The sequence below is a fragment of the Fusarium falciforme genome, chromosome 10 (genome assembly GCF_026873545.1).
Source record: "Fusarium falciforme chromosome 10, complete sequence".
Classification (NCBI taxonomy): domain Eukaryota; kingdom Fungi; phylum Ascomycota; class Sordariomycetes; order Hypocreales; family Nectriaceae; genus Fusarium; species Fusarium falciforme.
The window spans coordinates 2,139,230-2,165,044 of NC_070553.1; the positions used below are offsets into that span (position 1 = coordinate 2,139,230).

The window sequence follows — 25,815 nt, forward strand, 5'->3', positions numbered from 1 at the left end:
TGCCAACCTCCAGCCGTGTCGAGCATCACTCCAGAATTGGAATGTCTACCGAAGCCTCAGGGTCGGCCAGAAGAAAAACTCGTCCTCAACGTTCAGCCATCCCGCTGTCTCATTTGCTTTGTCCCGCGGGCAAAGGCTTCCAGCATCCATCTCTCATTCGCTAAAAAGGCCACGCAAAGCGCCCTTCTTGCCTGGGACTGGCCATCGTCGAGGCATTCTTGATGATCCCATTGGCCGTCTCGCAATGATTTTCTACCAATGATGGTCGTGGAGTCGCAATCGGTTGTTTCACTCCCCCTTCCATCAGGATGGAGTCAACAAACCCTTTCTCCTGCATGTCTATCCTTACAGAAATGGACGACTAGTCCACAACGCCCATCTTATCCGCCGTGTCGAGACCGAACCAGTTCGCCAATCCTCGCGCGGAGGCTGCATTCTGCCCGTCAGTCGTCGCGCAGTTATGGAGTCTTGGTAAAGCTTATGGACATGGGTGGTATAAACGCAGGGGTCACAGCGAGCCGAGTCCGTAACGGAGGTTCGACGAAGTCTGTTAGTCGAGAGGTGACTGGAAAGACCGGTTTTTTGCCCATGATCGATTGCGCAATGGCGGATTGTTGGCTACTTCAAGTTCACCGCCATCCATTGTTAGTCCCGTGACGAGCACCTTAGCATCAAGACTCTCTCACGCGACCGAAGAAGGAAGCCGAATCCAACGGTCGGCAGTCAAAAGAAACGTGAGACCCTGGCTTCACGACGTCATTTCCAATGCGAAAGGCATTCTCTGGAATCCCATATCCCAGCTGGCCCATCACGAGGACCGCTCCTGACCGCTCGGTGAGATTTTGAGCCTCCAGGTGACCTTTGACTAGAGGACAATGGGCCATTGATTGTCCACGGCTAGGCCCGCTCCCGCCCAGAAAGTTAGAATAGAACAAGCTCCCGCGCAACGGAGACCAAGTCCAGGCCAGCTGAAACCCGCATCTTGGACAGTGGCGAGGTTAATGCGCTGGCATGGAGATTCACGCGCGTTGACGTCGTCATCTTAGTGAGATGGACGAAAAACCAGGCAACATTGAAAAAGAAAGGCTCGATAGTCTTAGATCGTTGCTGCAGGACCGACATGGCTTGGGAACCCGTGAAATCGGCGCTTGATTTCCAAAAGTGGAAATCTAAGAGGCATCCCACGGTCTGCTCCGCCACAGAAGAGACCCACGGCGCCACAAGCTTGTTCTTGGGTTCTTCGGAGGTGAGGCTGGTGCCCCTGCTTCCACGCTTCTGCAACTGACGTGGCACCTCGCGCGTGGCTGGCCACCCCGTCCAGCATCAAGCCTCGTCAGGCTAGCCGCATCGCCGATGTGGCTTGTTCTGCCGGCCGAGCGAATGGCAGATGGGCTAGGAGGGTGAGCGGCGCCTCTTTCGTCTGTTCCCTGCCCATCAGGCGCCCCTGCAAAGTCACTCGAATTCCAGATCCAAGTACTCGGTACTTGAGCGAGCGGTGAGCCAGAGAAACAACGCCGTTGTGCAGCTCTGCCTCGATGCCAACTCATCAAGCTGCAATCTCTCTCCAGCCGGCCACGCGCAAGCCTCCGATGGGGTTTCACTGCGAGCCCATTTCCCCTCGTAGGGCGATCAGAGCGGGTCCCCAAGAAGGAGACGAGACTCGACCGCAAACGACGGGCTGTGAGCGACGAACGGGCGACGGAGTCGCTGGAGTCGCTGGGGACGTCGAATGGCCCAATTGCTTAGCCGCCTCTCCCAATCGTAGCCGCCAGACGGCTGGGCGACCAGGGTCGCATCGTCGCGTGAGCAGGGGTTTCGCAGCCTGGATTGGCCTGCCCGCTGAGACTGGACGGGGCATAGCGTCTGGTAACGTGACGAGCTAGAGTAGACCAAGGAGTTGGTCATGGCTGTATCTCACCTGTGTCAGTGGGCTATCTCGCCTGGTGGGTGTTGTTGTCGTTGATCGAGTCGTCGCCAGCCATTGAGACATGGCTGCCACAGCACGTTTGCCCAGAAAGGACTCGGAGGAGAGCGAAATCATCCGAGAATGGGCACTGTGGCTTGCGTTCACAAACCCTTTGGGAATGCGGGATTAGCGCATCCATCCAGCAGCCGCTGACCTGTGTCTCTCGTTGGTTGCAAAGGCTCTTGGGCTATCTATCGCGTGCTGCTTAGTCCATGAGTGTTGGACCAAGACCAGGCTGACTCTTTAACCCCCTATGCAGATTCGTCGGGAAAACTCTGACTTGATCGGCTTGATGGTCTGAAGCCCTTGCGAATCGTCGGCAGTTAGGTCGGCCCCTGCTCTTGATAGGGCTGTGACTCTGGCGGCCTCGTATGAGCCGGCCCCGAGCAGAGGACCGAGAATCAAGAAGAGGCGTCGTCCAACATTGCTGAAGTCCCTCGGCGACGAATCGACTTTGAGGGTTGCCCATCCTTTACCAACCAACTCTTCCGCTAAGCACTCGAGCCTTGGAGGCCCTCTGACGTTTGTGTTGTAACTCGAGGATGGAAAATTTTTCATGTCTTAATTGCCAAGTTTCTTCATCTCTCCATCAAGTCAACATGGCTGAGCCATCTAACTGTATGGTAGGGTAGCGGCGCGGCTTCCAAGTGGCTCTCGGACAACGGGGGGCGTTGTTACACTAGACTCGTGGGCTCGGCAGTCGAGGCAACCTAAACTTGTGCAACGGCGCACCCTTCTCCCATAGTCTAAAGTCGAGGAAGCCTTCCCCGTCATAAGTATCGAGGCTCATCGTGTCTTCAGTGGTTCCTGAAGAAGGGGGGGATCTCCTGCAGTGTGGGTGACTAGCCTTGGCCCCCTTCACGATTCGTCTTCCGAAGCCTCTCGGTGTACTGGGTGGACGAGGCTATTCGCGGTCCACTGGGTCTGTCCAAGTTATCGAGGCCGGATGTTTTGAAGATGTCTCCCCGAGATGCAAGTTGCTCTAGTGCACACCAAGTCAGATCTCGGATATCGACTGCGCCCCTGAGAATCAGAATTTTCATGAAAGGGGCGATCAGAATTGCAAGAGGCCACCGTGTTCGACTGATGACAATGGACGAAGGAGGTAAGAGAGGGGAGGTTGTTGGTCCCCATGAAGTTCTGTATGATGTTGGTAAGTGATGCTCCTGTTGTCGTTGCTCACAAGATTAGGGATGCCAGCTACCTTCGAGGTAGATGCTGACTACCTACACATGCCTCGAAACCGTTCAGACAACCTCACTCCCTCACAAGCACACAATAGACTCGGATCTTGATCAACAAGTGCCCGCAACGCCGATTTCCTCTTTATTCGTTTTACCCTTGATAATCTGCGCTTGAAAACATGGAAACAAAAACGAAACCAAGAAATGTTGTACAACTGAAAAAGTCCATTCACGTAGTCTGATCTGCCCTGTCGCACCCCTTCCGAGCTCCTTTCCTTTCAACCAAAAGTCATGTCGCCGTTGCCGCGTGTTTGTGCTTCAGAGTCGTTCGTCTAGTTCCCAGCGAACCGAGCAGCGCGCTTCTCCGCCTTGGCCTTCTCTGCCGGGTCATCGAGGATACTACCCCGGCTTCGAGTTTCGCGGGTCGACTCGTTCCGAGGACCACCACGTCCTCCGCGGCCTCCCCTTCGTCGGTCATTCCTTCGATCAAGGCTCTGTCGCTTGCCAGGGCGGTTGTTCTCGGTGGAACGGTTACCCTCACCGTCGCCACGGTCACGGCCTCGCTTTCGGGAGCGCTCTGGAAGCGCCGAGTCAAGAGTAGATGCGAGCTCCTTCTCGTCTAGACCGAATCGCTTTGCTCGATCAGCCCTCTTCTTTGCATCCTCATCCTCCTCAAGACCAAAGCGCTTGGCGCGCTCAGCACGCTTCTTGGCCTCGTCATCAGCAGCAGTGGACGAGAGACCGATGGCATAGGACTTTTCAGGCTCAGCAGGCGCCTCTGTCTCGGCAGGCTTCTCCGCAGCGGGCTCCTCAGCTCCCTCGGTCGCGGCGGGAGCTGTCTCGGTGGCGGGAGCCTCAGCAGCAGGTGCAGGCGCGGGCGCAGCAGCGGGAGCGGGAGCAGGAGCAGCAGGCTCAGCGGGCGCCTCGTCGTCGCTGTAGCTGATCTCGTCCTCTTTGTTCTCAGCTAGGGGATGGAGTTAGCCGTGGGTTCGATGGGTGGATTTGCGCGTGCGAAAAGATGCAAGTCGATCGCAGTTTCAGAATTCGATGGACGTACCGGGTTTCGCCTCACTCTCGGCCTTCTTGTCGTTCTCCTGGAGTCGCGCGATCAGGTCTGCCTTGTTGCCGGTCTGGGGGAGACCCTTTTCGGCAAGGAGCTTCTTGAGCTCGGGCACCTTGAGCGAAGAGTACTCGGCCATGGCGCGCGCGACGGAATGGGAGCGTTATTAAGAGATGGATTTAATAGGGGAGATGTATGCGATTGCGATTGCGGTGGTTGTCGCGGCGATGGAGAAGAAGGTGAGATGGAGCGACGATGAGAAGGTTGACGGAGGAGTCTTTCTTTGTTACGCGGTTTGAGGGATGACGCTTGGATGGGCGGGAGTGGATGTGGATTTTAGTTAGCGGGACGCGCTCTCTTGCTCTCGCTCTTTCTTGGTTGGCAAATTTGGCTGTATTCTGTTCGCAGGGAGATGCGCACGGGCCATACAGGCTTCTGAATGGCTGCCCTGTGGCGTGAAGGCAAGCAAGCAAGCTCCAGAGAGCTCCCCTCATCTCAGCTCAGCCCAGCCCAGCTCCACTTTCATACTGTAAGTTACAGTGCAAACGCAGGAGGCCTTCTGAAAGAAGCTGCGGTTGGCCTCAAGCCAAGGCATGGACGCACGCAACCAGCCTCATCTTGCGACCCTGCCTAGGTTGCCAGTCATTTTCGAACAAGTAGTAACGGAGGCTTGGCCGCATCGTGCGAGGGAAGACAAGACGGACACTGCTCATGTGGCTTTCCCGTCACCAACTTAACGTTGGCCAACCTAGGCTGGACTGGACAGAAAAAAAGTCAGTGCCAGGTAATTAGAAAAGCACGAAAGAGGAGCCCGCATTATTAACTTGAGGGGTCTCACGTGGCCGCATTTTGAGCACATGTAACATCCAAACCTGGGTTGCCTGTGCGCTGGAGAAAGGGTCAGCAAGAAAATGGAGAGAGCAAAAAGGGGATTCGAGGCTTGTTCTCGCTGCTCTACTCTGAAAACTGGCGTTGAAATTAGTGCCCTCCGTCGACAAGCTTATAATTGTCATTAATAATGTCATTCACCATGGCTTGTTTTAAGTTGCAATTCCCCAGACTTTTCCCATGTTTGAATTGAATTGAAGGAAGCCAGCCTCCCTCCCTGAGTCCCTTAGATCTAAAACCCCCCCGACTCCCGGGTCCTAGCCGACGGGACTGTTGCTCCACTTGCCCTCATGACCATGACCAGGGGAAAGGAGGAGACACGGAGCATCCATCGTAATAGATTGAAGTCTTGGCTTTTTCTTCTGCTCCCGTTCCGTTCGTTCCTTCTTCAAGGTTTTGCAAGGCGCATGCATGTTGACACACGGAAAGCTCTTTCCCCCTGTCTCCTGGCTCTTTGCCGGGCCTTCCCTAGGTATTAGCTCGCCACATGCTCGCTCTGCTCTTTCCTTGTCGCCCGCCAACTCAAACAACGACCAACTTCATCCTTACATTCTATCCTAACCTTTCTCCCTGTCTCCACGTTTTTGTCGATCGCCTCCTCTTTATCGACACTCTAGACGCTTGCGACGACCGGCCTGGAACGCAGAGGCAACTGGCCCGACGACGATAGCTTCAACGCTCTCGAGCGACCGCAACGCGCTTCTGACCCTCGCATCCCAGACTCCCGAGGCCTCCACACAGACGTCTTGTTCGATCGGGCCCCTCCGAACCATGCAATAGTAGCCGACGACCCCTTTCGGAAGATGCGAATAATCCAACCCGCGACCCAGCTCCCGAATGCTTGTTCCGTTTACCGTTTCTTGGCTACCGCTGCTTGAAGTAGCTCGTGGTCCATCTTTCTTCCTTGCTTGAGCAGCTTCTCCCCAAAAAGTTGGGTTCAATTCTTGTTCAATTATCACATCATGACTCGACGAATTGTACGCCTCACCTTTTCTTCGTATGACAGGCCATCCACTGACCACTCCATCCATGGATTCAGGTTCGGACAGCCGCCCAGCTTACTGGCGCTGCCATTTTCGCCTTCCTCATCATCGCTTTCCTCGACCGAAACTACCGTGTCCTCCCCAACTCTCTCCATGGCTACATGCCCTCCCACCACCCAGGTCTTGTCGTGACAGACGCTACGATAGTCACCTGCTCCAGCCTCAACCCTTTTTCGTCATGCGACCTCGACGCTAAAGAATGGCACCGAGTTGACAAGGATCTATACCTCGGAAAAACATGGACCACCACCGCCTACCTATATGTCAGTCGCAAACACGAGGAGGATCTCACCGAGGATGACACCGTTGTCGTGGATATTATGGTCGGCAAGCTTCACCCTCCGCCAAAGGGAGAAACAGAGGATCTATGGGAGTCTCGTCCCGCCGGACTTTGGCTCAAGCGATCAGCCAAGAAGCAGGCCAGCGACTCTAATCAGGCCGTGACCGACCTGGATGTTCTATTTGGAGATGATGCCGTGGAGGCAAGAGACGGTTGGACTATCACTGGAACGCCTCTCCTCCTTAACACAGGTGGCAGCCTACCGTGCGTGCAACTAACCGTGCGCCGAGGTCCCCATCGCGAGATCAAGAAGCCCCAGCCCCGGATTCGAGATGATGGTCGATACAAGATCATGCAGATCGGTGATCTGCATCTTAGTACTGGTGTTGGCGAGTGCCGTGAGGCCGTTCCAAACACATACAACGGCGGCAAGTGTGAGGCGGATCCCCGTACTCTTGACTTTGTCAGCCGTGTCCTTGATGAGGAGAAGCCGGACTTGGTCGTTTTGAGTGGTGACCAAGTCAACGGTGACACAGCGCCAGATGCACCAACAGTGAGTGTTCCTTTTCCACCCCTTTGGGTCACCTTTTTAACATGCCCTAGGCTATGTTCAAGATCTTGTCGATCCTGATTGAGCGGAAAATCCCCTACGCCGCCATCTTCGGAAACCATGACGACGAGAAGACCATGTCTCGCGAGGCTCAGATGGCCATCATGGAGTCTCTTCCCTACTCTCTCTCTATAGCTGGACCAGCCGAGATCGATGGTGTCGGCAACTACTATGTCGAGGTTCTTGCTCGAGGCAAGACAGATCACTCTGCCCTGACCATCTATCTCCTCGACACACATGCTTATACACCTGATGAGCGCAACTTCCCCGGTTACGACTGGGTCAAGCCCAACCAGATTGAGTGGTTCAAGAAGACGGCCGCTGGCCTCAAGAAGAACCATGATGAGTATACTGGTCGGCACATGGATATTGCATTTATCCACATTCCCCTAACCGAGTATGCTGACTTCAATCTCCCTCGAGTGGGCGAATGGAAAGAGGGCGTGACTGCTCCTGTCTACAACTCTGGTTTCCGCGACGCCCTCGTTGAACAGGGCGTCGTCATGGTCAGCGCCGGACAGTGAGTGCCCCGATATCATCTTGATCTGAATGATTGCTAACCCAGATTTAGTGACCACTGTAACGATTACTGCTCCCTCTCCTTGTCAGGTGAGGGGGAGAACAAAACGCCGGCCTTGTGGATGTGCTACGCCGGTGGTTCCGGTTTCGGCGGCTATGCTGGCTACGGTGGCTACCATCGCCGTGTGCGTCTCTTCGAGGTTGACACCAACGAAGCTCGCATCAAGACCTGGAAACGGCTCGAGTATGGTGACATCGCTGCCCGTATCGACGAGCAGATCATTGTCGACGGTGGCAAGCCTCAGCCCAAGCCCAACCCTTCATGAGTGTACGACGCATTGCTTTCTTCTAGGACGCACCTCGAGGGTTCATCTCGCCCGTTTTATATACGCTTTCTTGTATCCATGTTTTAGGACAGTGTGCTGTCGTTGGAGCCAGTCGCTACCTGTCTATAGAATGGGGCGGTCCTTTTTTTTCTGTTTTACGAAAACTGCGTCTTTGGGTGACATCAAGGAGCACTTGGAATAGGATGGGTTGTTCTTGTATACTAGTGGGAAGAGGTGACGATGGCATAACACAGCGTCGGTTCTGTTCTGGATGGAGTTATTCTTGGGTGCCGCATTTGATACGTCATGAATACTATTCGGCTTATTGGTTACCCTACACTATCTGTGATTTGATTGTGACTTGGGTTCTATGGGACGGTTAAAGCAGTCGAGACTATGGCTGGTGTCATGAAGCTTTCCAAGGTGATGAAGTGACATGATTCTATTGTATCTATCTAGGTGGGCTATTTATGCCTCTCTCTGTCAGCTGTGTCACCCTTTTTCGCCATCCCGCCCTATTTATCATACCGCCTCAAACCCCTATTCGACAACATTACGAAATGTTACGTCTCGAGAGGGGCAGTTGGATGTTTGGCGTTTCTCTTAAATTGGCTATTTAATACACATTAACTTTCGTATCTGATGAGATTGAGGGATTGTATAATTAGTTAATCCATGTATTGAGACTTGACTTGTATCCCCCATTTTTATATACACAGCTATGGGGAACTCGTCCTACCCTACGTCTTTTGTTCCTACCCCAGGGGTCACTATCCTGTTAGAAAATGCTGAGATTTCTAACGAGGGCTTACGACAGGTACAATAGCCTCCATAGTGTGGATAATATCTGTTTCTTTATTCACAATGTACCAAGGTTCAACAACGAATAAGCTCTTCAACAAGACGTGTATTGCTCCTCTTCCGCTATATACCACCCCTCGACCCCCATCTTAATCAACAAGACACCCTCCTCATGAGCATCTCAAGGCCAAAAAAAAAAAAGACAAGACTCAATGTACTATCCCAGTCCCCAACACCCCATCAACCCTCCCTTCCATCCAGACGCCATCCACCACCCACATGTCTAGATGCCTGTTGCAAGAAAAACAAGGGGAAAGAGAAAATCCCCGGTATACACAGATGCAAGCAATTAAAAAAGTCGAAAAGGTTTGGTATCGCTGGATTTCTCTTCCGCCGCTTATTGACGGTAAGAAGAGAGGTCAAGAAAAGTGAGTTGGTGCGTACACCAGGGGGGATATCAAAAAGGTTGAGCAACGGAAAAGATAATGATGCAACAAGAAGTGCGGATATGAATATGCTTGGAATGCAGGTACAGTAGAAGAAGGAATAGGAGACAAAGGCTCCTTTGTAAAGTGAGAGGAAGACACTTAAGCGGTGACAACCTCTTGATGGACGAGCCTCAGAACCCACCCTGCCTCGGCGACGCTGGCGCATTGGAAGCACCACTTCTTGACGTTGCCGCCTGTGGGACCTGTGGCTGGGACGACGCCTACGACGCCGTTGTGGTCCTTCATCTCCTCCCAGACACCACAGACAATACCACGGCTCCCCATGGGTGTGAAGCAGCCACTGCCCAGGACTGCATCCAGGAGTACAACAGGCTGGTCTGAGTCCTTGCGCGGGATCGTCTTGACAGTGACACGCTTCTCCAGTCCGTGATCCGCTCGGAGCGCCTGGTGCCAGCCCGGTGGTGGTCGTCGGATCGACAGCCTGCAGTTGCCATAGTCCTCCCACTTGGCTGCCGACACGAGGAGATGGAGTCGGATCTTGATGTCCTCGGTGCCAAAGTTGGCCGGGCCTCGTCCGCTGTTCTCGACGCTGATAGAGGGCGAACGTGGGGTTGCCCCGCCCCAGGATGAGGATCCCGGTGATTTCAGGCTTGCGTTGTAGCGGCTGTTTCTGTCGACAGAGGAGCGAGCCAAGTTGAAGGGCAGGTTTGCAGCTCCTGTGAGTCTCTTGAGGAAGCTGGTGGCCGAGAGCGTGGATGAAGGGGTGGTGCTCGCGCCGTCGTGGGATTGAGAAGGGGCACGGACTGAGCTGCGGTAGCTGTTCTTACGGCCGAACCAGCTTCGTCGGCGGCTGCTGGTGTCATCGTTCTCGGCCGGAGGCTTGCGCTCACCAAAGCTCTTGAAGCGAGCCTCGTTCTCAAGCTGGATGAACTTTTGGTTGTTGAGGCGAGCGTGGTGAACGGACATGTAAAGGTTAAAGCAGTCAGGACTGTTCTGGCATCGGAAGCGGAAGTTGCCTCCACCGTGTGAGTTGGCAAGCTGGCAGTCTGACCTGACCGACGAGCGGATCTCTAGGTCAACTGCTGTGCTCTGGCGGATGAGGACGAGAGGAGTGAGGTCTAGGGCGAGGATGGGGGCTTCGTTTTGCTCGCTGCGGACGGGGAAGGCCTGGATCATGCCAGGCGTAACAATGACAGAGCAGTTATCCGCAGAAATGTCCTTCCACATGCCCTTGTCGGACCATCTTGAAATGGCGGCGATGAACCGCATGGCGTTCTCTTCAGGCGCCATCTTTTGCCCATGGAGGCCAGCCTGAGATGCAGAGTTGGATGGCGTCAAGCTGACGGTTGACCCAGATACAGCAGAGTCGACGAGAGTCCGAGGCTTGGGCAGTGATGATTCTAGTTCCTCAATCAGATCCTCTGGACGTTCTTCTGGAATGTCTTCTGGCAGATCGTCCCTGATGCTGAAGCCCAGCTCGGTCTCGGGAAGATCTACACTTTCAATCTCATCGTCGGAAGACTCATAGTCCGACTCGGTTTCTGTGTAGTCCTCGGTCTGATAGCTTCCCGTCAAGGAGGTACCAGACACAGACGATCCATCCGAGGGCAGGTACTCATGTTTGAGCGGAGAGGATGTCCGTCGCTTGACGCGGCTGCTGGGCGGGAGTTCGATGAGTGGCTTGGCGAACTGTGACTTGGCTGTAGGCCCAGGGCTGGGTGTGAGCTCGCGATGGACTGGTGGAGGAGGTGCACCGTCAGTTCGGTAAGACGGACCGCTAGAAGTTTTGCGGATGTTGAGAGGATCAGGTTGCAGGCTCTCAAACAAGGGCAGCTGTCTGTCATCGTATCGATAGTCATTTTGGGTTGGTGTCCTCTGGAGATCATAATTCTCGGGTGACTGCATAGGAGGTGGTGTAGCTGGCGAGGCAGGACGAGGTCGATACCTGGACGGAAGAGGCCGCTTGCCAGTTGGGGTCGTTGGCGTTGTTGGGCTGGCTGGCGGCGACTCGGCAACAGGAGATCGAGCCGAGTAAGAGGAGTGACGAGATGAACGAGATGAATATTTGCGAGAGGATCCTCGTACACCCACTGGCACATCCAGCATGTCGGGTTTTGAAGATGGTTCCTCCTCATCACCGATCACGCTGGGCTCCGGCTCCCTCGGAGGGTAGGGCTTGACAGGCAGAATATCCAGCCAATCCAGGATCTGGTCCTCATTGTCTGTTGTGAGGGTGAGCAACTCATGCCAGGGCCTGTCATTGTGTGTTCCCCGAATCATGACCACCATGTCAAAGTTGCTGTCTCCTGTCCGTGCAGAGATGAGCTCAACAGGCACAGGAGGGAAAAGAAGAAAAGATTTTCCCTTGACACCGTTCTCGCGAATCAGAATGTCACCCTTGTCCTCGGGATGGCGTAAATTGTCTCGGTGCACCAGCTCGATTTGACATTCCAGTCGCTGGCCGTTGGAGTGCGACAAATCAAGCGAGAAAAAGTCCTTGGCGCTGACTTGACGGCTCGGTTCGATGTAAACAGCCTCCATGGGGCCAAGTGTTCGAAGATCACGCGCTCTTGTTGTATCCGTGTTGATGGCATCTTCATCCGTCAGTCTAGCCATCTCTTCCCGGTGACGACGACGGGCCTTTTCTTGCAGGTCCTCGAAGTCCCTCAACAGATCATACGTGTCATTGGTTGCGATGATGGAGTCGACACATTTGAAGAACTTGGCCATCTGCTTCAGTCGCAGTACAGGTCTCTTCAGGAGGTGAGCAACATCCACCCGCTCTCCTGTGGAATCAATAATATCACCAGACTCGTTTCTAGGCATGGCGCCAATCAAAGAGTCTTCGTCTTCAGGTGCTCCCACTGCGGGAGCAAGGTTGACGACGAGGTCCTGGAATCCGAGTCTCCAGGCATCGAGATACTTGTGGTAGATGGGGACAACGCCATGTCCCCAAGAAGCCAGACGGCGAATATCTGAGACAGGGGCTTTGTGGTGTGCCATTCGGAGCTTTTCAAGGGCAACACCCATGTGAACCACCGACTTTGAGACAGCATCGGTCTTTGTAGTTGGAGCAGCAGAGCCAAAGAGCTCAGTTGCATTGTCGCCATTGACGACTTGAGAAAGGAGTACAGGAATGACACCGTCGACTAGTGTCTTCAATTCGCGAAGATAAAGGTTCTCGTCCTCGGCAAATTCCCTGAGAAGGTCATCATTCGTCACATCGTTGGGTCCGCCTCTGCTCTTGCGGATGCTGGGTCGTGATCGATTGCTCTTGATTCCATTGGGAATGTTGTTGTCATCGGGCAACGACAGGACGGAGACAAGGTCAGAGTGACGTGTCAGTCGCCTTTTGAGACTGGAACCTCGCTTCTGGGACTTGGAACGTGAGCTCCCCCTTGTTAGCACGGTAGATTGGGTGAGGGTCGAATGAGAAACGTCCGAGGTCATATCCGATTCGATGGCACTAGAATCCTCCTCGGACAAGATTGTGGATAGTTCGTATTGTCCATTGGTTGGCGGTCGAAGTCGAGGCCCTGCCATTCGAGTTGATGGCAAGTCCATACGGTCATCCCGATTTGGAGACTTGACTCGTTCTTGGCGGTCAACTGTCTCCTGGCGAGCGACCGGTTCCTGGCGGTTGACTGACTCTTGACGGCTAACTGGCTCCTGACGGCTAACTGGCTCTTGAGGGTTAACTCGCTCCTGGTGGCTAACTCGTTCCTGAGGTCGTTCACGTTGCTCTTCAGGAGACATAGATCTTAGGGCCCCCGACATCTCGGCCTTCGGGGGCTTAGAGAGCTCCGTTTCAGTCCAATTCTCGGTTGAATCATCATAGGTCAATTCGTCGTCGTAACGAGAATCATCATAATGGGAGTCGTCATAGTGAGAGTCGTCATAACGGGAATCATCATATCGCGAGTCGTCGTATCGCGAATCATCATGTCGAGGGTCGTCATATCTGGAATCCGTGTACTCAGATTCGGGATCATCGTCATACTGTCGCTCCTCTTGACTCTGGTAGGTCTTTGGCTTGGGAAGATGGTTGCCAGACTCGCCCTGGAAGGCCTCCTTCAACATCCCCAGGAGGTAAGCCTTTGGTCCGGTCTTGACAGGCGAGGCTGTGTTCCTTGTTGCTCGAGTTCTCTTCAGGCCCGGGCCGCCCGGTGTCTTGGTCGGTGGCTTTGTGGCTTGTCGCTTCGGTTTGGGTTTCGGTTGCGACCGAGACTCTGGTGATGGTTCTCTGACCGTCTCCTGCTCTGGATCAGATTCAGGTTCTGGTTCTACGTGCGGCTCAGGCTCTGGCACAGGTTCCACCTTTGGTGCCGGAACCTTTGGTGCTGGTTCTGGCTTGGGTTCCGGGCGAGGCTCCTCCTTGACTGGCACCGGCACTGGTATTGGCTCTGGTGCGGGTGCCAGATGTTCTTTCGACGCAGCCTTCTCAGCCAAGTCTGGCTTGCTCATCTTTGAAACCGATTCCCTCCGTTTCTCAACACGCGAGGACCTTCGGCGGCTCTTGATTGTCTCTGGAGAAGAAAGCATGTCTGAAGCTTCTTCTATAGGGGTTGTTGCTGGCTCAGTCTTTTGCTCCTCAACAAAGGGGTCGACAGTGTTGTTGAGCCACTTTTCAATACTCGGGGGGTTGTTTGGTGCGGGCTGTCTCGGAGGCTCGTTCATCTCATGAATGATCTTCTTGCCCTCCTCCATAACCTTCTTGAACACCTTTGGCATCGACTTGAAGCTGGTGTTTCTCTCGACCTTGGGACGCACCGGGCGCTTGGGTCGACTACGAAGAGGTCCTCCGCGGGCTCGTAGAGGGAGATCGAGCTCAGTAAATGCAGAGTTTCCCCAGGGAATATCCCCAGGGATATCGGCGATGGACTTGGCCAGAATACTGGAGGACAGGTCGGATCCATCCAGCTGAGAGGGCTCCAAAGTTGAGTCGTCCTCAGGGACCCATGTTTCTTTATCCTTGTGAGTCGTCGTACCTGGGTGGTAACTCTTGGGCCGAGGCTTCTTCCCCGATACGCTTCGGCGCTTTGTGGGCGTGTCTACCATCGAATCATCCAGCACGTCGACTGGTCGGGGCGCTTGCTCGGACTTGCCTCCCGTCCTTGTCGTCTTGGACAAGTCGGATTCACTTTCAATAACTCTGCTTGACAGTTCGGATGACGCCCCTGTCAAATCCGTCCTGGACAAGTCTGAATGCTGCTTCCTCCTCTCAGACTGCATACTAGGCCGTCGAGAGGTTGGAGCAGATTTCAACCGTAACCTAGCAGTTCGTATTGATCCGGGTCTTGAGGTTCCGGCATTGGATGATACCTCGCTCATGGGCCTCACCCGAATTCCATCGTTGTCCGGGTTGATCGGGGTCACTCGAATTCCGTCGTCGTCCAACTGCTTCTTCATCGGCGTTACTCGAATACCATCATCTCCCCCTGATACCGACTTGGCGGTTCGTTGAGCTCTTACTCGGATGCCGTCGTCTGTCCCCGACACGGACTTGGCGGTTCGCTGGGCCGTCACTCGGCTGCTGTTGACGTTGCTCGGTGTCATTTCGCTAATTGTCTCTCCCATGTCGCTCATGAATTCGCTATCAGTATCCCAACAAGGCCTGGATCCCACTGACTTGGAGAACCTGTGGCTTCCTGAGGGCGGTGTGTCAGGGATCTCGACCTTGCTTGCCCACGCCTTGACCTTGTTAGAGACAGACGGGTTGGCGCAATTGCGTGCGACAAAGTCCTTGGGTAGCGGAGCGGGACTCGAGAACTTTTCGGGGGCGCCCTTCTTGGGAAGGTTCTTTCGGTTCTTGCGCCAATGTTCGTCGCTAACGACTCGCTTTTTCGGCGGGGGGTTGGCTGGCGTGGGTTCTGGTGTCTTCTCATCTCCCGTGGCGAGACTCTCCTTGGTCTTGTTGTTAGGCCTCTTGACCTTCTTCCTCATCTTGATGCGGACCCGGTCTTCCTCCGTCACACTCCTGAAGTCGTCGTCCTTGAAGGCAACGTCGGTGGGTTCGGTCGCCGCGTCGTCCGGGTCTCCATCCACCATGGCGGCAGCATTGGCCTTCTGCCACTTCTTTACACGATCCCTTACGCCGCCGGGAGGCTGAAGCCGCTTGACCTGTGATTGTTTCATCTCGTGACGCAGCTCGGCCTTGACAGCCTCGAGACTCATTCTCCTCTGGCGGTCAGCGGCCAGTCGGGCGGGCGACGGTCGGCCCATGAGGAAATCGTGGAGGAGGGTCGGCTCTTGCTTGAAAGACTTGGCTCGCGGTCGAGTGCGGCCCGTAGCCGGTGCCGACTTGGGGGTCGCCTTGGCCTTGTCATCTTTGGACGCGGTGGCAGATTGTGTAGGAGTCTCGGGGTCTAGTACGGCTTCCTCTGCAGAGGTAAGGTTTGTTGATGACATGGTCTCAGCTACCTAGGAGGAGAGGGGAGTGAGCTCATGACATGGCGATGGCGGGGAAGCAACGTGGTTCGCTTAGGGGATGTGTGACTCGAACGTACCTTGAGCTTGGTAACATGCTGAGCGGTTGTTCAGGAGAGGATCCAGTAATCTAGTTGTGTTGTGTGTATGCGATGCGAGTCGTTTCTATATCGTCAAGCAGCTCTCGACTATATCCAGTGGTTTTTCGATCGGAAAGTCCGGCAAAGTTTCCAATAAGCTTTGGGTGACGAGGCGGCATAGACGGAGCAGCCGTTGAACTGCACATGCGTGTGGTGTAATGCAATGTAATGTAATGAACGGATGGACGTGACGCAATGAATAGGAAAGTGCAATACAGAATCGAAAGACACGATACAGAATGGGTATCGCCAAAGGGAGACACGGGTTTGTTGTGCCATCCACGTCGACGAAATTGGGCGTCCCTGGAGCAGGACCTGGAGGTTGCGTAGGTCGTCGTCTTCGACTTGCTTGCTTGTGCCGTAGGTTGTCCCCAGCAACCAAATGGGACCCACCTTTGGTAAACAAGACGGGAGACCCCGCCCTATCAGGGACGTCGGTTGAGGGTCAGCTGTGGCGCCGCGATGGAATACAGGGGGCCTCAGTGGAGCAGCTCCAGTGGGCTCTAGCGGGTGGCTTCACCGTCTGGGCGAGCTACCCGATCTCCGGGCCATGGATGCAAGTTATCTCGGCCATTTTGTCCAACGCCATGAGATGGATCGGCGAGAGATGGGATTGATGTTTTCTTTTTCTTCTTGTTCGAGCTTGTCAACCTTTCCTTCTCATCCATCTTATTCTTCTCCTCTCTCCTCCTCCTCCTCCTCCTCCTCCTCCTCCTCCTCCTCACCAACAGCCTGCCAGACGTCCCGCAGGCGGCGAATCAAGCATCAACAACAATAACACAGCATCCTGTATCGACATGGGTAGCCCTCCCACACTTTCGACCAAACAGCCGCTAATTGCCATGCTCCGGCCTTGTTTTTTCCTCGTTGCTGACGACAACCGCCTAAAGTGAGGAGCACTCTGTCCGTCCAATCTCTGCCCGAGAGATTGCAGCAATGCCCTCTTTCTCAGATGCATGGATGGCTGAAAAATGCGATGCGATGCACTGCGCTGCGCTGCGCTTCTGTGTTGGCAAAAAACGCACGTTGGGCAGCCATCGACTATGCGCGTTGCATGCATGCGGCTTCTTTTTGCCCGTGGTTCGTCGTCTCTTGTCCACTCACGATTCGCAGCATGGATCTCGCTTCTTAACTTTCATGTATGATGGGATATACCGCCTCTTTGATCGACCCGCCCACAGAGTCTCAGATCTCGTAGGAACTGGAATTGTGGCGCTGCTATTCTCGTCTTCCCGTCTACCGGGGACCGACGAGATTTTGACCTTTCAGCTCCCATGGACATTTAATGTTTCGGGAACCGTTTAAGCTTGTGCTTCCAGGTCATGCCGTGCCCGTTGTCCCGGGCTTGGACCCTGGAACGTTGCCGTCCTGATGAGGGGATTCCCGGTCGTGTTTGCTCACCCTAGAGCCAATTGGCCAACGTGAGCGGCTCTCGTTTTCGTGCACATGCCGGGGTCAACATGCATCCCGGTCTAAAAGGCATTTATGACAGGTTACAGGTGTCTTTGTCGTAATTGTGTAACCAAAGTTGTGAGTACAACCGAGACGGTGAAACAGGGCGTCACTGGAGAATGCTCCACGAGTACACAATGTCAAATCTTCAAGATGAGAGTTATAAGTGTATTGCCCAAAACTAAGGTATCCTCCAAATCCAAATAGGTATCAGAAAACGGATTGCTCCGAGAGAAATGTAATAATGATGCTCCCATGCCGTGTATCCTGCTTCAAAAGTCCACCCAAAAGCACAACCTGATAGTCTCCTCGATGGATCAGCCAAGACTGATCAATCCGAGGGAATGCAGTCTCGCCTCGCAACTCCGACCATGCAGATGAAGAGGTAAGAGAAAAGAAGAGAAAAGGAAATAAAAACAGAAAAAAGATGTGCAACACCGAAACACCGTGTTATGCAAGACCATGTCCTCCGACCATCACTGACCCTCCCTCGCTGGCAACATGAACCGGACCTTCTTCTTGGGCTTCATAGCCCTCTTCCCTTCGCCTTCGACCTCATCATCACCGACATCGCTCGGCGCAGCGACGCTGCTCCCCATGTCGCTCATCATCTCCTCCTCCGTCTCCTCCTCGATCGACCACACGTCCGGGCTTGGCTCCCTCCACAGCTGACCACCCGCTGCCGCTCGGCGCCGCGCCGTGAGGTTCCGCGACGATGCCCCGTGCCGCCCGCGGCCTCGGGCCCTCCCGCGGAGCTGCGAGTTGGAGAAGGAGGCCGGCGAGAGGAGAGTCGTGTTGGAAGATTGGTTGAAGGCCGGGCTCTTGGGGCGCACGGGGGGACGGCTGTTGGCAAAGATGTCCTGCAGAGAAAGGAGGCCATGCTTGCTGGGCGAGAAGCTGATGTATTCCTCATCGTCATCGTCTTCGTCCTCGTTGTTGGATGTTGAGATATCAGAGCTTGTGTCCGGAGAGATGGGGCGGAGACCTGGCTTGCGGAGGCCGTCGAGGGTGGATGGGCTCACACTGCGGACGATAGGACGGGGTTGGCTGGCGTCTTCGATGCCTGCGTCAAAGTCCATCATGACTTGATCCAGGTCATCATCGTCCATGTTTGGCGCCGGTGTGAGAAAGTATGTGAGGGGATCATCGTCAATATCATCCAGAGACGGAAGCGGGTCATCCTTTGTTGAAACGGTTGGCTTGAGGCGCACCTGAGTAGGCGGCCATGAGTCTCGACGAGACCGCATCTCAGACTCGGTTGGCATGACGGACATGCGAGTGATGGGTTGAATATGAATAGGTTGTTTATTGAGACCCGCAAGTGATGGCGTGCAAGGGCTCTTTATAAGTGGGCGGCACGAGAAGGGCTCACCACAGCTGATCGATGTGTGACTGAAAAGAGAGGTTCGCGAACCAGGCAAAGCGACCTTACCGGCTAGGCCGGCGCAACGAAAAAGGACTGTCGAGGCTGAAGAAAGTGGAAGCCTGATATTGTTCCATGGGATGACCAAGAGAGTCACACACCGAAGGCTGCACTTTGGAAAGCCCTTGACTCAATACTTGACAAGAAGGATGGGTAAAACGCTAGACAAAACTGATGATTTCTAGGCTAAACACGAGAGAAGAGGCGATACGGCCTCACCTATATATGTTGCCCATCGACCACGAGCTCACTTCACTCACCCACCTTTTGGCAGCCTGCGAGACACAGGCAGACGAGACAATCAGCCGTGCCCACCACAAAACGAGGCCGCGCAGGCCAAGAAAAGGAGGGGTGGAGGGGAGGGGGAGGGGGATAAGAAACAGGGCTGGCAAACCAAACCTCCCAGTCACAGCTGTATCCATCCAGTCACATCCAGGAATTTCCTGTAAGCCCCCGAGAGGCCTTGTGAAGAAGACGAATGGTGGTCATGGACAGGGCTGCCGTCGCACGTGAAGCCCTCAGCCCGTCCGGCCTATGAGGCATCGACGACGACGCCACGCGTCCGCGACGGCGGTACGCTAGACGGGCTCGGCGGTGCTGGAAATGGGAAGTCATGGGTCTTGAGCTGGTGGGTTCGTGAGGAGCTGAAGGAGTTGGTGGCTGACGATATCAGCTTTCCTTCTCCTTCTTCTGGGGATGGGGAATGATAGGCAGTTGTGGGATGAACGGGTTCACGCAGGGTCCTCGGAGCTAACGCGGCAGCCGCCAGTAAAAGGGCGTAGAAAGATGAGCAGTGATCGACACAACGATACGGTGCCAATGTGCATTCGCCCACCATGAGAAATATCGTGTTTACGGGCGTCGCGGTGGCTGGGGTTGCTCTTCTCAATAAAGAGTGAGACAAGGACGACACCATCTCCAACTCCAGAGTGACCATCTGACTGTGCTTCCCCCTCTTCTAAGTCCGGCCAGGCCGGTCCTCTGAGGGGCAGTCATGCTGAACCCCCTGGGAGCTGGCCATGATTCGGATTTGCGATCGAGGATTCGAGGAGAGATCGATCGCCGTGAGGCCCCCAGAGGTCTCCTGCATGGTGCCTTGCAGCACGTCTGGTCCTTGTAGCGTGAATCCGTCAAGGCCCACGTTTGGGCATATGTCAAGCACGCGAGGGCATCCCCAGATGTGCTCTGCCTTGGAAAATAGTACAGTCAGTCTGAGGTGGGTGGTCGCAAGTCTGAGCCACGAGGTCGTTTCTTTTCTTGAAACCCGGGACAAAGTGATCAGTCGAAAGGTCGGAGTCTCCATCATCGTCATCATCAAACAGGAAATCGACCGGGGTACGGCTTATCCGTCTTGGTACTGTACCAGTAGACTGTTCGACCCTTGTTCGGGATCACCAAATATTACGTGTGTATCGTCGTTGCTTCCCAACGAGGAAAGGGTGACATCCAAAAGGCCAAAAGGAGAATATGAGTGGTGTGCTGTGAATGCCATCTCGTAAAGGCCCTCTCTGATTTCTAATTTATTCCTCCCTCCATCTCGACGAGAGTGGCCTCTGGCCCATCCCCCGTGCGACCTGACCTGAGGGAAAAAGGTGCCCAGCCAGCCTCCCCCAGATTCCAAGAAGTCAATCCTGCTTTTTTCTTTCAACCCAGGCCCGTGGTTTGTCTCGTGGCTGATCCCATGACCATCTTCCCTGGTTTCGGAGGGGACCACCCACACCTACTGTACGCAAGCCACGGCCCTCGGTCTCGACTGGAAACAAGAGGTTCCGGTCGTTTCTCGTCCCCAAGCCCCGGCAGGAGGATGGCCGAGACGCATTTCCCCTCACCAAGAAGCATCGTCATTCTCGCGCAAGCGGGGAATGTCTGATTGATAACACGCCCTTAGACTTGAGCCGATGTGGTTATGGAATGTCACCTTTCTGACCTTGAGCTGTTTGGGGATTTGAGAGCGACCATGTGCCCCGTGCCGAGGCGTCGATAGCCGCAACGCAATCTGGTCGATAGACGAGACCCAGAAACAGAAAACGCCCGTCAGAGCGGAACGGCCCCTCCGCTCGCGGGCCGCAATTGTGGGCTCGGTCCCGGATGTTCACCGGAGGGCCCACATTTGGCAGTCGGACAGGGTAGGCCACAGTGGGAGAATGGGCTGCCACTCACACTATATAAGCTGAGGATGAAGAGATTAGAGAATCAAGATAAGATGTATGAATGGAATGCTATGAACTCCTCCACATAGTCGTACAATTCGTTTAGCTTGTATTCGGGCATGATCCATCACTAAACTCCTTGCGTGTGGAGTGACTTGCTGCTGTTCCCTCACTGCAAGCAAGTGCGTGGTTGTTTCATTTGTTTAATAATACACTAATATACTGTCCGGTCATCAAGCCATGGTGTTCAAGAAACTCGAAGGATCCCATGATACCACCGAAGGCATGGCAAATAGTCCATCCATGGTATCAGTGCAGTCGAATGGCTGCAAGCCAAGGTCATCGAAGAGCGGCATCTGGCCCCCATTGAGATCAGCTAGAGTCGATAGTGTGTCCACCACCACACCCGGATTCCTCAGCTCCGGGTTCGAGCTCTGTGAGTCGTCGACGCTGGCGAGTCTGTGCGCCCGGCGGAACCATAGCCTGTCTAATAGTCTCGCGTATCTCGCTGCGATGTGGCTCTCGTCGACAGCGGCTGTTTTGAGGACGGAGATGAAGCGTTCCATGAGGGACGCTGTGTGGACGTGCTTGCCCGAGGATATGGCCCCGCACGCATGGGCCTTGTAAAGGAAGACGGAAGAGTGAATCTCATATCTTGACAGGGTTAGCTGGAATGTCTTGCATGTGTCCAATGGCGACTCACAGATAAAAGCGCGCTGGCATGTAACACAGATGCTTCACCGGATCGATATCGTCCGTTACGATCCGAATCAAAGCCTCTGCCGCATCTGCAGCTTCGTATATATGCCGGGCATCAGGGCTTGCCATGGCCGAGTCGGGAAAGATGATTGATGGCCTAGATCCATTTGATGGATCGGAATTGGTGTCGGTAACAGATGCACGGTATATGACGGCCTGAAAAGCGAACGCGTTGACGTAGAGCCTGAGGTATTCTTGCATGAGGCTCAGGCAGCTCTTGAGATGTGGCGAAACGGCGAGCGATGTCCACGCGAGTTGCCACGCGTGCATAGCTTTTGTCGCGTCGTCGACGTATTTCGTGTAGTCGCCTCGCGTCATGAGTTCGGCGGTCCGTGACCTCGAGGCGAAGAGGATATCGTGGGCATTTCCAAACAGTGTGGTCAGCTCAACTTGGGCCTGGATGAACGAGGCAAAATCCTCATCACGGGCCCGCCGGGGTTGTAGAGCTGGAAAGTCATGGGCCATGAAGCGCGCTGATAGAGCTGGGCCTCTGCACCAGAAGGCTTGTCCCATGCGGATTGATATTTGGCGATCTGAGAGATAGGTGACTGAAAATGTGAGTCTGGTGTCAATGTTGACTATAGTAGAGGCGCTTACAAGTCCAGGCCAACCGCTCGCGATGGACCGAATCGAGGTCGGCGTCGTTTCCTTTGAATCCCCTGTCCTCTAAGCGTAGTAGATACGCAAGCCTCACAGCAAGACCAACTATCGACCACGCTGACGCTTCATCTCCATCGTCGACTTCGCTCTGATTGTGCAAGGTCCATTCACCCATGAGCAAGAGCCCCTCGACGGTGCCGACCTTGCGGACACTAGCCATGCCTAGGACGACGTTAAGTATAAGCCCTCGCATATGATCCCATATGGCCTTGTGTATATCTGCGAGATCGGGGCGATCTTTTGAGGCCACGACAAGGATGGCAGTTAGTAGGAAAGATTCGTCTCTTATCGTGTCGAGGATGTATTCGGGTCGCAACACGTCTGTTGGGACGATGGGGAAGAAATGGTGATAATTGTCGGCATAACTGAAATTTGTTAGGGAAACTTTACTTCAAATCATGATAGTGCTTGTCAGATGGGTAGGATCCAACTTACTGTCGTAATAGCTGAACAAGGAGGATGGGGTCAATTGCTCTATCCTTGACCAAGGGATAGTCGTTGATAGTGACCTCACTCGGAGCCCCTGGATCGGGGCGGAGGTGGCTAGGCGCGTGAGGCGTCTGTGTTGAATAGGCTGAGGGTGTCGCTCCAGGTCCATTCGACAACCCGCCCATCAGCCCGTTTGGGGTGTGTTGGTTCTCGTCGGAAGCATCGTCGTCGCCTTGTTCGCCAGCAGCATGACAGAGCATCATTAAAGCATCGCTAGGATTCTGCAACTTATCATGGACCGAATCTTCCCCGGCTTTAGTTTGTCTGGGCGATACATGATCGCTCGAAGAGACGGAGAGAGCCGTCTCAGGGCGTCTCTTTGCTTGTTGGCGGGGACGACGAAGATGAGAGAAATCGCCGCCTCGTCTTGAGCCAGCAAGAACGCATTCAGCACCTTCTCGAAGACACTTTGCACAAGGAGGTTTCCCAGGTTCTCCAACGGTGCCTCTAAAGAAAAGAAGAAAGAGTTCAAGTCAGATGAAGCTTGCTCAGGGGGGCGGGAAGGACAAGGGACCCACAAGTCGCAGCGCGTCTTGCGCGAACGGCACCTGACGCAGGCCCGATACTGTCTGATGCCCTGCCCTTTGGTCATGGCTCAGCGACAAAAAGGAAAACAAATTCGTCTTTAGCCGTCAGAGGGTGAAATGGAGAATCCGGGGTTGGCTGGGGATGATGAAGCAGGGTGGAACTTGCCCCAGACTTTTGACGGTAATAGACGGATTTGACCCCCGCAAAACAGGGGGTAGGCTGTAGACGGCTATAGACGGCCATGGGATCATGACGACTTTGGGGGAGGGAATTGGACTCGACGACTCGACGGCTATAGTGAGTATTTGTAGCTAGAAAGTCATTGGGCCAAGTGGTGCGTGTTGAGTGCATTTGATGGAGGCATCAAGCGGGAAATATTACTCTCTTGTCGCCCCCAAAGTCAGGGTGGAAGGATATAAGACCTCTTGGGACGCTCGAATCAACCATCATCAACCTCTCAAGTCACAGACTCATTATTAACTCTTGTGCACAAGAAACATCCTGCTCTGGTACTTGCTCTTGAAAACCAAAGCTACTTCTCGCATCATCATGGCTCCTAGTCGCCTCGAGTCTCCCCCTGCGAACACCGCCACATCTTCAGTCCAGAAGCTCAAGGCGTCAAAAGGACCCTCAGAGGATCTCTATGGGCACTACTATCCCGCCGATCCAAACACCTTGAGCCTTGAGTCCAACTTCGGGCCCATGGAACCCGACACCATTGGATATCTTCAACCGACAACTCTTGACACTCCTTTGGAGGTTATGCACGAGCGATTTGAGAGAGACGGCTATCTTTTTGTGAGTTTTCTGCCTTGACGTCAACTTGGTAACCAACTAACACATTCCGATAGATCAAAGGATGCATTAGCAAAGAAACCTCCCTCGCCTGCCGTCGCGATTACTTTACACACATGGCTCCTAGCGGCCTCCTCAAGAATGGCACCGAGCCAGTCGAAGGCATCTTCTCAGGTGCCGATACACGCAAATACCTCCCACCTGGAAACCTTCGCCGACTATTCGGCCTGAAGGATGATCCCGAGAGCGACAAGTACGTCGAGCTCATGATTTCAGCCCACGAGGCTGATTTCTATGTCGAGTTCTGCAAAAACCAGGAGCTGCGCGACTTTGTCAGCCGCTTCACGGGATGGAAGAACCCTCAGATGCTTCAGAGGACCATGCTTCGCGCCTTTGTGCCTGAAAGCGAGCTTACGCCTGTGCACTTTGACCAAATGTACCTCCGCGCCGGTCCTCCTACCAGCTTGACGGCTTGGATCCCCATCGGCAACGTCTCCCTCGAGGGTGGCGGCCTGATGTACCTTGAGGGCTCGACGGACATTGGCAAAAAGACGGAGGACGACTTTGCCAAGAACGCTCACAACCTTACCGACGAGGAGCGTATCAGCGCCTTCAACAAGAACATGAACGACGGCGGCTTCCTGAGCCGAGACACTGTGGCCTACGGAAAGGAGGCCCGTAGAAAGTGGCTCATCGCCGAATACGAGGCCGGCGATGTCATCTTCCACAACCCCTACATGGTGCATGCGAGCTGCAAGAACAGGGACCCCGAGAACAAGATCCGCCTCGCCACTGATGTGAGATTCGTTGACCCCGAGAAGCCCTACGACAAGGTAAGTGATTTGACGCCAGATCTTGGACGCCTGCCAACTGACGATTGTAGCGCTGGATGAAGGTCTACAGGCCTCTGGATGGATTGTAAAGGATTTGAATCTTTGTAGAATATTGAAACGAGTAGGATAACGATGCAAATGCAAGAACAACTAGTGTCACTGTTACTAAAGTTACTCTCTCTGATCTTGAAGATGATATGCTAATGGGCGATGTGTATGCTAGTAGATTTTTGATACCTAGACTGGGTTAACTGTAGCTTTGAGGGCATTCGTAGTTTATGTCTCAGCATAAGGGTACATCCCAGTCAGAAGGGACTTGATAAAACTCCTGCTGAATTTTACATTGTTTCTTTATTTTCTAAGATCATAATTATTCTATAATAGTTTTAATTAGCAAAGGATTTACTCAATATCTCCATGGTTATGAAGGTACCAGAATTAGGTATTCTTATATGACTACCACAAGTAAGATAAGTGCCGCAGGCGGTATCATCTATACGTTCAAACACCAGCAAGACTTGCCTTTGATAATGTCATCTAATGCTTTGTAATTCTGGTGATACCGACAAAGGCAGCTCGGTTCCTGGTGTCATGTCATTGGCTTGGAACCATCACGTCCCTGCTCGCTCGAAGACCGAGGTTATCCTAACTCCCTTCTCACCGAAACACTTGGCCAATACTGATACTTCATGCTTGGCATAGTATTCGTGGTCGAACCCCCAATAGCCAAGATTCTCTATCCCCCAACTGGCCTTTGGTGGGAAGCTTTGACGTGTGAAATGGAGTCTCGTCTCCCTGGTTCCAGACGGTAATAGATCCCCTACCCACAAGCTCCAATAACCCAAACCACATTTCCAACTGCCTAGACTATATTTCAACCTCGTGATTAGTGGAAAAAGCACACTGTCTCCCCATTCTCTTCATCTCCGCAATCTGTGTGCCTTGATCATGTTTCCCCCGTCTACAGCCGAAGCCCCAGGCGGGCTGGCCCACAAGCTGACTAGGCTAGCCCCATTTCCCCAGACTCGACGATA

The 25,815-nt window shown here is 54.0% G+C and overlaps 6 protein-coding genes across 6 annotated transcripts; 2 read left to right on the forward strand and 4 right to left on the reverse strand.

Moving 5' to 3' along the window:
- Nucleotides 1-3,482: 3,482 nt before the first annotated feature.
- Nucleotides 3,483-4,349, reverse strand: NCS54_01256800 (SAP domain-containing protein; the record flags this gene model as incomplete). The annotated part of the gene is made up of 2 exons (XM_053157796.1): nucleotides 3,483-4,114; nucleotides 4,208-4,349. 2 exons carry the CDS (start codon nucleotides 4,347-4,349, stop codon nucleotides 3,483-3,485), a joined length of 774 nt encoding a protein of 257 aa, XP_053013771.1.
- Nucleotides 4,350-6,060: 1,711 nt separating this feature from the next.
- On the forward strand, nucleotides 6,061-7,876 carry NCS54_01256900 (Hypothetical protein; the record flags this gene model as incomplete). The annotated part of the gene is made up of 4 exons (XM_053157797.1): nucleotides 6,061-6,075; nucleotides 6,138-6,974; nucleotides 7,025-7,551; nucleotides 7,603-7,876. The coding sequence occupies 4 exons, from the start codon at nucleotides 6,061-6,063 to the stop codon at nucleotides 7,874-7,876; spliced, it is 1,653 nt and encodes a 550-aa protein (XP_053013772.1).
- A 1,388-nt stretch (nucleotides 7,877-9,264) lies between these two features.
- NCS54_01257000 (Hypothetical protein) lies at nucleotides 9,265-15,534 on the reverse strand (the record flags this gene model as incomplete). Its single annotated transcript, XM_053157798.1, has 1 exon — nucleotides 9,265-15,534. The coding sequence occupies one exon, from the start codon at nucleotides 15,532-15,534 to the stop codon at nucleotides 9,265-9,267; it is 6,270 nt and encodes a 2,089-aa protein (XP_053013773.1).
- Nucleotides 15,535-17,620: 2,086 nt separating this feature from the next.
- On the reverse strand, nucleotides 17,621-18,418 carry NCS54_01257100 (Hypothetical protein; the record flags this gene model as incomplete). Its single annotated transcript, XM_053157799.1, has 1 exon — nucleotides 17,621-18,418. One exon carries the CDS (start codon nucleotides 18,416-18,418, stop codon nucleotides 17,621-17,623), a length of 798 nt encoding a protein of 265 aa, XP_053013774.1.
- A 2,532-nt stretch (nucleotides 18,419-20,950) lies between these two features.
- Nucleotides 20,951-23,062, reverse strand: NCS54_01257200 (Zn(2)-C6 fungal-type domain-containing protein; the record flags this gene model as incomplete). The annotated part of the gene is made up of 4 exons (XM_053157800.1): nucleotides 22,572-23,062; nucleotides 22,074-22,501; nucleotides 21,421-22,024; nucleotides 20,951-21,371 (listed from the first exon to the last, which is right to left on the reverse strand). The coding sequence occupies exons 1-4, from the start codon at nucleotides 22,826-22,828 to the stop codon at nucleotides 20,951-20,953; spliced, it is 1,710 nt and encodes a 569-aa protein (XP_053013775.1). The 5' UTR covers nucleotides 22,829-23,062.
- A 640-nt stretch (nucleotides 23,063-23,702) lies between these two features.
- NCS54_01257300 (Hypothetical protein) lies at nucleotides 23,703-24,870 on the forward strand (the record flags this gene model as incomplete). The annotated part of the gene is made up of 3 exons (XM_053157801.1): nucleotides 23,703-23,951; nucleotides 24,005-24,781; nucleotides 24,832-24,870. The coding sequence occupies 3 exons, from the start codon at nucleotides 23,703-23,705 to the stop codon at nucleotides 24,868-24,870; spliced, it is 1,065 nt and encodes a 354-aa protein (XP_053013776.1).
- Nucleotides 24,871-25,815: the final 945 nt, after the last annotated feature.